Source organism: Nomia melanderi, chromosome 10 (genome assembly GCF_051020985.1).
Source record: "Nomia melanderi isolate GNS246 chromosome 10, iyNomMela1, whole genome shotgun sequence".
Classification (NCBI taxonomy): domain Eukaryota; kingdom Metazoa; phylum Arthropoda; class Insecta; order Hymenoptera; family Halictidae; genus Nomia; species Nomia melanderi.
Genome location: NC_135008.1, coordinates 16,260,934 through 16,272,289, shown reverse-complemented (window position 1 = coordinate 16,272,289; position 11,356 = coordinate 16,260,934). Strand labels below are relative to the sequence as shown.

Genomic DNA, 11,356 nt, shown 5'->3' with positions numbered 1-11,356 from the left:
TTCTATGCATCGTTAATTCATTGTTATTAGCATGCATGCACCTTGTACAGTAACCCATGCCGCAAATCAATAATGAATTTTAAATGTTCGGTCAGGTTGTAATACAGACATTATGAATTTTTACAGGTACAAAGAGCGTATGCTTCAAGTTAGAGATCTAATCAAAGACAAGCCCTACGACACAGCGAAGCACTTTGCCTGGTGGACAGAATTTGTGATTCGTCACAAGGGTGCAGCCCACCTTAGGACCACCTTAGGGACACAACCTTGGTATCAGAGGCTTGATATGGACGTTATAGTGTTTCTAACGTTAGTAACGTTTATAATATTATCCATCATCACCATTATACTTACGAAACTTATCATCACCTTCTACAAACAACGTAAAGGAATTTTATACGAAAAACAAAAAATAAATTAGTCGATGGATAATATATAAACATATATGTGATGGCATAACGGGACACGGGAAAGGTTTTCTTACCGTGTGAATGCTCTAGCCCAGGTAGCACGGGTAAGCAAACATCAGCGTCGCAGACCCGTGCGGGTGCGTTAAATTGCCGAGCCCTTTCAAATTAATGAAACAAATAAACCAGTTAACTCCGTACGTGGAAAAAAACCTTCTTTTCTGAACGGAAACATGGGGATTTCCATGTACCCCATATCTTTGTGTATGGACAAGGGTGTGGGGATGAAGCGACATTTCGTGGAGGCCGCCGCGACAGCTGGAGTCACTTCACGTTCATTTGTTCTGGCGCTAGGTCAGACGGAAATCTTTCCGCGTATCTTGTAAGTGTTGAATAATAAATAAGTGTTATTGTTGAACAAGTCAGTCATTTCGCATCCTACTCCCACAATATACTTTAGTAGAATTTTTAATTGTAAGTAATACAGCAGTTGTAAAGAATTTTCATATAGAGTCTGTCAATCGTGTCCGAATATGTGCTAAAAAATACTAAGTAAAATGTCGTTCGACTAATAAAATGAAATTAGACCACCTAACATAGTAAAGGTTCGAAGGGGACTTCTGTAGAAATATAATATCATAGTCAGAGAAATTCGTATCCCACAGACACAAATTAAGTCAATTCTGAATCACGGAACATGAATGTGTAAACTAATTCAACTTTATATCAATTCCTATATCGTCCGATTAATTAGTTTCTTAATTCTTGGCTTTACTTTTGTGTCCGTTTTCACTGAGAAAAATGTATCGGTTAATTTATTTGCCTTCTTTTTACAGCCAGTTATATAGTCGGTTACGGTAGGAATAAGTACATACAACGTACCGGTTCGTTTATAGCTAATTCAATATCTAAATTGTAGTATAATATTTTGGTAAATACGTAAAACTCGCAGTTGTTGTCGCTAATTGAAGCTTTTCGAGATTCGCGAATGTTTATTCAGGTGCAATTCGAGTATTTGTGTTAGATTTGTGCTCTGAACGAGGTGGAAAAATGATTGACTTTTTGACAAACTCTGACTGTCACTCAGCTGCCAGATACACAATCAATCAGTCTCAAACTTTTTCAAGAGTCAATCATAACTCTCAACACTGAGTACAATCTTACAGATATATAGTCTCTGTCACGAAGTCACAACTTACATCGCAGCTCTCAGTACACTTGGACGTTATTCGCAAAATGTCGTTCAACTATTCAGTTCAATTAACATCACGAAACAATCTGATTCCTTGTAGTTCGACTCCACAGACAAAGATAAATACAGTTTCACTTTTCACAAACTCAGTGTTTCATGATGTATATAGCGCGTAGTCACGGCCCTGATGAGCCGTGGCCGACGAGGGATGGCCTTGTGGCGCGAAACCTCTGTGCACATGCTCTTGGCGAAGATTTTCTTATACTGTCCGAAAAAAAATCGTTCTCACACTTTAAAAACATTAAATCGGAAGTGCTGACTCTGATCGATATCATTGAATCCACAGACTTTTATAATGCCGCTGCAATACTACCGGAGCTAAAGTCGGGAAATCTTTTCTATTGGAGACGATTTACACGCGAAAACTTTGAACATTCATCACAGCATTTTTGACCGGGAAAGCCTCAACTGAACGGTTATGAAAATAGTTATTCAAGAGATGAGTTAGAACATTCATCGTAGATTGCTGTGGTACATATCCAAGAAAGCATAAAATTGATATTACGTGTGAGTAACCCGTTCACCATCTTTGCATCCGCATAGGCGCTTAATGATAGCAGCCAATCGACTTTTACTTTTTCCCAATGATACGTTTACAAAACATTCTCTGGTAAGATGTGAATGACTTGATGTATTTGGCTCTTCGTCATTATATCATTCAAGTAATTAATGACGATTTAGTAACGTTGATAGATAATAATTGAATGTTAACCTGGCTTGACATTCAAAATCATAGTTTGCGTTTATATGTTCGGTATAATATCACTTTAACTGATACAATTCAGTATGTAGTTATATAACATAAATCACAAATAGATAGTTCAGGAACAATAACGATTCGGTTGTTTCAATGCGAATGAGAGTGTTTTTCATGTATCTAAATTTTCAGTTCGTGCCAATTTGTTTAAGCGATTATTTTCGATCAGTGAGTGTTTCATAATGGGAGTATTGTTATATAATAAAATTTACGTAGTACTATTATATAATAGAAATTAGATAGCATTGTTATATAATGGGATTTAAAGATTATAAAATGTCTTCGATTACTGTTATATTGTTGATTGCCCTATTAAACTCCACAGAATTGGATCTTCGAGAACGTTCCACAGTTTACATTTATTTTAGATTTTCTCATCCAGAAAGTAAATTATTATGCATAGTAGATTCCTGAAAACTTATGGAATAATGTCCAATAAAGAAACATACTGTTTTGGCGTGAACAATAATTTATTTTATTGCTGAAATGTTCGAGTTCTGCGACAGAGAAAAAAATTGGTTAAATTAGAACTAAAGCTATTAAACAGGACATTTTTCATTCATGTGTTTTATGGATCAACAATTTCCCAACGGTCGTTAACATCAGTGGAGCAAGGACGTATATGGAAACATGACATAGCATTTGCACTCAATTGCAGAAAATATGAACTATCATTTCCGCATAGAATAAATTGCCGATAATCAATGTAACTGGACTAATAAATTTAATAATAATCTGCCAGTCACTTCAACACTTGTTAAAGTCCTGTTCGAATTGGACCGACTATCCTCAAGCTGAAATGATACAGAGGCAACAGGATTCTGTTATACGATGCATCTTTAGTTAAAAAAAAATTTTATTTGCATAACAGTATAGCTATTTACACACAGGTGACAATAAAACTACTAAAAACAACCAAATAATATTTTGGCAAAGTAGTAACTTAAAACTAGTCTTTTGTTCGCGACGGAATAATAAGTTTTATACTTACATTGTTTTGGCACTTGAGCTCTTATAGTTTTTGTTCTCTTATTATTTGTAGTAGTTTTTATAGTCTTATAGTTCTAATCGAGGTATCTGGGTCTAACACAGGTATAAAACTGCAAAATAGAACTTGTTTAATCATACCCTAGTACTATAGGTGGTAGGGGAGTTCAAGAGAGGGTTCTGTTATATTTCCTTATATTTTAATATATGACATCACCTAATGCACATCGAACCGCCTAAGTGACATAGTAGTCGATCCTCCATGTCTCTGGAATTTCATTAACATAAGAAAATGTCGAAACGAAATTAGACGTCAATGTTCATTATCTATCAGTACATTTTACTTCGTCGCATTCTGTTTCGCTTTCGTTCTTTACTAAGCAGAACAGTCCATATGACTGAATTTGCATTTTGCACTTTAGTGCATTTCTAGTCGACTTGAACGATAGTCCACTACAATCGGTCGTTGTAACATGAAGTTCAGAGTGTTTACGCTTTTAATTCTTTCAATCAATTGCTTCGTGGAGCACGTCCGATGCTCTAAGATTCTGGTGTTAGCTATGGCACCGAGTTACAGTCACCACGTAATATATCCCCCATTACTGTTGGAATTGACCTCCCGCGGTCACGAAATAGTATTAGTCACCGCGGCACCCACATCACGTTTGGATGTCCCTAATATCAAGCAGATCGACATCAGTAAGGTTTTTAAAGTCAGAAAGAACTTCAACGCTATTCGTGATAGATTTAACGGAGTATCTTGGCTTTCGTTCGTGGAGGACGAGCTCATCAGAATGTACGAGTTGAGCTCGGAGGAGATTTTCAAGCATCCACAAATAAAACAACTGTACAAGCCGAACAGTAACGCAACTTTTGATCTTGTTATGTTGGAAATGTTCCATAGCACGTCACTTCTCGCATTAGGACACAGATTTAACGCTCCAACAATAGGTAATGTTACACTATCTTGTAACTAATATCATTATTTCACTATAAATAATTACTGAACCTTCAACACCTGGTTTACGGACATTTGTTGTACAGTATATTATGTTGTTCCTAGAACAAAAAATTATAGATTCAAAAATGGACAATGAAGATACATATTCGTGTAATTGCATCAATTAAAATTGACTTAAACATTCGCCAAATAATGTTCTTAAAATTCAATGTATGTCACATTGACCTATTCCGTAAACCTAGTGTCAATATTGTACATCCGTTAACATAGTTTTCGAACATGTGGAATTCTTTTTAATTTAGTACGATTTTTCTACTATTCATTTTATTACTAAAATAAAATACCTGTTACTAAACACCATTCAATTACACTATTCATAGTTACCAATTAGTATCACTAATTTGCAACAATGCAACGAAATTTTCTGTCCATTCGAAGTTCATTACTTTAAAGATAAATCATTGCTAATTATATTAATTTTTCGCTCCGACTCATGTGCATTGAATAACATTGATTTTTATTAAGATAAGTTGGAATCCTTCCCTCGAACCACTCTTGTCATCGTATGTTAAAATTGCTTTTGCTTCTTTTATATAATCTGTAGGATATAGCCCGATGGGAATACTTAATATTTATGATCATATTTGTGGAGCACCAGTATTTACTAGTCATGAGTCCAACTGGGAAATAGAACAAAACGCAGGACCAAATCTATCATTCTGGCAGAGGCTACAAAACTTTGCAATAATGTGGCGCCATATATACTTCCAGTATAATTATTTTATTCCTCGCCAGCAGCTGATCGCTGAAAAATATTTGGGACCCGGAGTACCGCCCATACTCGACTTAATAAGAAACGTCAGCCTCGTATTTATCAACGCTGATGAGGTTTTAAATCCTGCTCGGCCGAGATTGTCAAATCATATCTTATATAATTCTCCTCATGTTTCTGCCAACATTACACCACCTACAAAGGTACAGTTTATTATTTAAATATCAATTCCGATAAATCTCGTGAAAAATTGTATCACATTTCTTTTTACAATCCTTACGCATAATTGATCTTTAAACCTTCATGAATCTCCTTATAAAAATTTGACAATACAGTATGCTATAGTATTATAATGTTTGATCAACGTCTCTTCTTTTTATAAGATTGACACACATTGGTCTAAACAACTTTTAAACCTGACGAAAACGTCAAAGAATATTTAATACTAAACGTACCGCAAACGATCAAATGCCTGGTTTTAAAATTTCATTAAAAATTTTCTGTTCTTCTTCGTTCATTTAACATTAAAACAATTCTTAAATTATCGGATTAATCAGTTTCGCGAATATTGTTTTTCCTTCTTTTTCTGTTTTCAAGAACAAAAATGTGTTGTCGAAGTTGTTTATCTTTATTTTATGACCAGTAATTTACTGAATACGGTAGGTATAGGCATATACAAAGTGTGGGTACGTTTAACCGTTTAGCTACTGTAGGCCACTATAGTGGATTCTGTGTATCTATATCATCTTTTCGAATGGTGCGCCACTTCACCGGCAGAATTCTTTCTCTGTCACCAATAGCTGTGCACATTATAGGCTAATCTAACGTAATTTCACATTGGAAAGCTCTATTAATCTGAAATCATAATGTTTCATTTATGATATGTAGACCGCGTCAAACTTTGTACTTCGTACAGAGATAAAGCTTTGCGGCTGGTTTCGTCGTAGCTAAAAGGTTAATGTTTTCGTAGTCCAATAATTAGATAAACGTAAACGCTTTATTAAGTTTTTTTTTTATTGGCACGCTTCAAAACAATAAATTTGAATCCGAAATCAAAATCCATTTTACCATACATTCTTTTAATAAGATTTTACTGACTTGAAAGCGTGAAGTTACTTACGTGAACCAAAATACACTGTTCTTTCATATCCATAGGGGTTGAAACGATTTTTCGATGACGCGAAGGAGGGATTTATTTATTTTTCTTTGGGAACCAACGCACCCATTAACATGTTACCGAAAGAGACTTTGCAGATTTTTCTGGATGTGTTTGCCAAATTACCATACAAAGTCGCTTGGAAATTCGAGGGCGAGTTACCAGGAAAATCTGATAATGTGTTCATTAGCTCGTGGCTTCCTCAGCAGACTATCCTTGGTATAATTTCTCGATTTGTCGAGTGTCTGGTTTACAGGCACGAATACTTTGCATGTTATGGCTAACAGTGTTATATTATCGCACAGCGCAACCGAATATCAAGCTTTTCATCTACCAAGGAGGGGTACACAGTGGCTCGGAAGCCGTACACTTCGGAGTGCCTGTCTTAGTACTTCCGATATTTGCTGATCAATTTTATCAAGCACGAACGATAGAAAATATGGGGATTGGAAAGTACTTGGACATCGTAACTTTAACAAGGGATAAATTGGAACGTACTATCAGGGATATTATTACCGATAACAATTAAGTATTTCATACAGTTTTTTATTTATTTACTTTATTCATTTTGTGGTTAGAATGGACCCTTAGTATTTGGATTCAAAAAGAAAAAAACTGCAGGACAGAATATATAAGAGAAAAGAGAAAAAAAGGCTTCCATACGAAATAAATTTCTTAACATGAGAATGATTTTCAAACCTAAGTTAGAAATGATCTGAATTTGTTAGTTCTTGTTTAGAAATATGTTTACATCATATTTTAAATATAACCTACAGCAATTATCACAATATACGTGGATTTAGATTGAAGCAGATACGACAACTTGCTTTCGAACGAATATCATTGGAATACAAAAATATTCAGAACTTTAATTCCACTATGGACTGCTGTTCGCTTTCTGAATACTCAAATAACACCCTGGGGTCGTTCAGATGTGGCATGGACGTTTTATACATTCAAAACGTGCGAAAAATTACTCGGAAATTCATTTATCTAATCTCGGATATATAGTTATAAGATTAAAATGATAAAAACATATTGAGGAGCTTTCATGGATCATTAAAGATGACACTTACTTGAAACAAGTGGACGTCGCAAATTGTAGTACATATAACCAGAACATATGGCAATTATACAGATATTTGTTTCTATTGAATTTGCGTCAGGAGAATTCTCTTTTTATTTAAAATTAAGTAAAAAGTACATAATTATTAAACCTTCTAGTGAACTTTTATTTCATCCAGACTGTTTAATGTTTTATTGTTATAATAAATATGTATAATTCATTTGACGTGGTGTAGTTAATATAAACGAAATAAATCACTGTTTCACTTACGCCTTTAAAAAATTACGCGAATAGTTTATGAAAATACTCCGATGTAGAACGCTGTGTTATCAGTTTTAAATATTAATTTCTATGCATCGTTAATTCATTGTTATTAGCATGCATGCACCTTGTACAGTAACCCATGCCGCAAATCAGTAATGAATTTTAAATGTTCGGTCAGGTTGTAATACAGACATTATGAATTTTTACAGGTACAAAGAGCGTATGCTTCAAGTTAGAGATCTAATCAAAGACAAGCCCTACGACACAGCGAAGCACTTTGCCTGGTGGACAGAATTTGTGATTCGTCACAAGGGTGCAGCCCACCTTAGGACCACCTTAGGGACACAACCTTGGTATCAGAGACTTGATATGGACGTTATAGTGTTTCTAACGTTAGTAACGTTTATAATATTATCCATCATCACCAATATACTTACGAAACTTATCATCACCTTCTACAAACAACGTAAAGGAATTTTATACGGAAAACAAAAAATAAATTAGTCGATGGATAATATATAAACATATGCTTTAGTAGAATTATTAATTGTTAGTAGTTCAGCAGTTGTAAAGAATTTTCATATAGAGTCTGTCAATCGTGTCCGAATATGTGCTAAAAAATACTAAGTAAAATGTCGGTCGACTAATAAAATGAAATTAGACCACCTAAAATACTAAAGGTTCGAAGGGGACTTCTGTAGAAATATAATATCCTAGTCAGAGAAATTCGTATCCCACAAACACAAATTAAGTCGATTCTGAATCCCGGAACATGAATGTGTAAACTAATTCAACTTTATATCAATTCCTATATGGTCCGATTAATTAGTTTCTTAATTCTTGACTTTACTTTTGTGTCCGTTTTCACTGAGAAAAATGTATCGGTTAATTTATTTGCCTTCTTTTTACAGCCAGCTATACGGTCGGTTACAGTAGGAATAAGTACATACAACGTACCGGTTCGTTTATGGCTAATTCAATATCTAAATTGTAGTATAATATTTTGGTAAATACGTAAAACTCGCAGTTGTTGTGTCTAACTGAAACTTTTCGAGATTCGCGAATGTTTATTCAGGTGCAATTCGAGTATTTGTGTTAGATTTGTGCGCTGAACGGGGGAGAAAATGATGGACTTTTTGACAAACGTTTAATTTTCTTTACAACTATTCGCATATTGGGAAAAGTTCAAAGGAATAATTTAGTTGACTCATTTTGATGTGAATGCTTTTTAGATTTTAACTTGTAATCAATTTCATCTTAAAAATTCAGAAATGAGTCGTCTATGATGTTGACGGAAACCTTATTTTGCGAATAAAACACACCTTGGAGTCTGAATATAGAGTATGTATGTCTTAATCGCACTGAATTCGCAAGTCACGCAACGTTCAATGTTTATGGCTATATTATGTCACTAGCCTGCGATAGGAACTAGTACGTGCGGAGCTAAGACCTCTATTTAGAGTACTGACCATGTATACCGATATTCTCAAATGTCGTTATCTAATGTCAACCGTTTAACAAATTGTTCAGCATAGTTCATGAACGTGAATTTATTAAGGACACGGACGTGTCAAAGTGACAAAATGTGTTCAGAAACGAAATGCTTTAATTTTTGCGATGATATGAGAATGAAGATTGAAAAGAATAAATAATAGATTGCAGTTGTTATAATTCATTTAGTTTGACTTGCAAGTCAAATGTGTGCTAGAGTATAGATGTAATAATGCGTATTAACAAGAATTATGTCGACGAAGGAGTCACTTTCACTACTCTTTATATATCTCGTTGACTTCTTTGAGCCGAGCTAATATTATAAGAAGAAACTGTAGGTTCAATTTAACTTTTAACGATTCCGTTAAGTTTCGCAATCTAATAACAATATAATATCAACATGTTTCAAACTATTTGAAGCTTTTACTCCTGTCGATGCACAAGTTCTACAATTTGCGTCTTTTACTTTCAAGCTTCTTCATCTAGAAAAATTTGGAAGATGTTGATTCGCTCGGCGTGTTCCTCGAAATTCAATTATCCAGAATTACTTCATCGTTTTATTGCAACAAATAATACCTGGAAATGTTCGGGTGCCCAGCCGGGTTGCGATTGAACGGAATCAAAACTTGTTTTCATCACGGCGTGCCGCGCTGTAGGAGATTATCAGAAAACGATAGAACCCGAGATTTTCTTTTCTCCGAGTGCTTTCTGTTCGCGAAGCTGACGCCACGAGAAGCTTCTTTGTTTCTCCGCTTGATAGCGCGCCATCTACTTCGCCCCCTGATCCTCAACCCCAACAGTTTCCAAGCTGCTTTCGATCCTGCAAAGGCAAACGCCTCTGAGAATCACGATGCAATGGGACGATAGTGGCGCGAAGCTGTTTGTCAAGAACGCGTCGTAATCGACTCGAGTAACAGGACGATACAAAAGCCAAGGGAGAAAGGGGAGAAGAAGAAGGCGCCCTGAGAAAGGGAAGATACAATCTGAACCGCCATTGTTTCATATGATTTGCCGGCAGTTATTGTTTCGTACGTCGTCGCCTCGAACTTTTACAATTACACCGACCGACGTCTCCAGGATTTTCCACTCTTTCTCTCATCCTATCGCGTTCCTCGGCTCTATAGTGCACTTTGCCGACCGTTTTATGCCATCGCGAAAAGCTGCCTTTCCGTACGAACGCCGTCGCTTCGCGTCAATTCAATGGTCTATAATTGCGGACACGTGGAACGGTGAAAGGACAATGATCCTTGTGTCTTCGGTGGAAATGGTATACGCATATACTGTCCCTGGCAATAAGTATTGGACGCAATGGGACGAAATTGATAAGAAATACCAAGTTTTTTTAATTGTGAAATAATACGATACGAATATAAAACTCGTAATAATGTTAATATTTTATCTACCGCAAGCCTATTAATCAGCTTTTCGATTTCGAATGTTAACAATCGATAAATTATTAAAATTACGCTCATTTAAAACAAATGAAATTAGAACGAAATTAAAAGTTTCTCTTATACCTTGATTTTTAAATTATAAAGCTTTGCAAATGAAAATATACAATCCTACGTGATGACGAAAATCATATTGGTAGTTAGAGAGTGATTGCCTTGATCAGTAACCGTAGATAAAGTGTTAAATTGTTCTAATTTGAAGTAAAAACTCAAAATGTAATAAAAATTTATTTTATTTATATATTGTTTGCTGCTTTAAAAAAGTATTCAAGGGTTCGAAGTTCTGAGAAAACGTATTCGGGCGACTGATGTTCTGAAAATAAATATTTAATTTTATAAATTTTGTAAAAAGAAAAATTTTGTAAAACATCCAAAGCATAGGGTTTGCTATAACAGAACTATTTTTTATTGTAATTACGTTTCTCTTAATGTGTACCTAAAATTTTGAATTCTCATAAAGCTCAGTTTAGTTATATATTTGATTATAACACGATAAATGAACAATCCAATTAATGTGAAGGCTTCGGCGATTATAGTGTTATCAAATTTTATCAAGCCGACTGTTTGTCTTCTTACGATCTCGCTTGTTTGGTTAACAATGCAACACACCACATATGTATGCCATTAACACTACGTTTACGAACTTTATTGCAGTTTATTCTATTTGTCTTACAAAAATTGATGTTCATTCATTTAGATTTTGAAAATTGAAAGTTTAAAGATAGACAATTAAAATACACGTTCGCGTTATTGCAATCAATCAAAATTGTCGTAAACATTCACTAAATAATG

At 34.9% G+C, this 11,356-nt stretch overlaps 1 protein-coding gene and 1 long non-coding RNA gene across 3 annotated transcripts; one reads left to right on the top strand and one right to left on the bottom strand.

The window, feature by feature from the left end:
* Positions 1-3,445: 3,445 nt before the first annotated feature.
* On the bottom strand, positions 3,446-4,916 carry LOC143175022 (uncharacterized). The gene is made up of 3 exons (XR_012999596.1): positions 4,749-4,916; positions 3,741-4,462; positions 3,446-3,671 (listed from the first exon to the last, which is right to left on the bottom strand). It is a non-coding gene; the product is annotated as an uncharacterized LOC143175022 (long non-coding RNA).
* LOC116428813 (UDP-glucosyltransferase 2-like) lies at positions 3,730-8,959 on the top strand. 2 transcript variants are annotated; one of them, XM_076371737.1, is made up of 5 exons: positions 3,730-4,354; positions 4,969-5,339; positions 6,292-6,511; positions 6,598-6,817; positions 7,832-8,959. In XM_076371737.1, exons 1-5 carry the CDS (start codon positions 3,877-3,879, stop codon positions 8,124-8,126), a joined length of 1,584 nt encoding a protein of 527 aa, XP_076227852.1. In that variant the 5' UTR covers positions 3,730-3,876; the 3' UTR covers positions 8,127-8,959. The 2 variants fall into 2 exon arrangements, with proteins under 2 accessions (XP_076227852.1, XP_076227853.1); XM_076371738.1 differs by having other exon boundaries at positions 3,731-4,354; positions 6,598-6,821; positions 7,832-7,977.
* The last annotated feature ends 2,397 nt before the right edge of the window (positions 8,960-11,356 follow it).

Coding starts and splice junctions, on each gene's coding strand:
- LOC116428813 (XM_076371737.1), top strand. CDS start 3,877: ATGAAGTTCAGAGTGTTTACGCTTTTAATTCTTTCAATCAATTGCTTC. Junction 4,355..4,968: donor ATTTAACGCTCCAACAATAG/GTAATGTTACAC, acceptor TATAATCTGTAG/GATATAGCCCGATGGGAATA. Junction 5,340..6,291: donor ACATTACACCACCTACAAAG/GTACAGTTTATT, acceptor TCATATCCATAG/GGGTTGAAACGATTTTTCGA.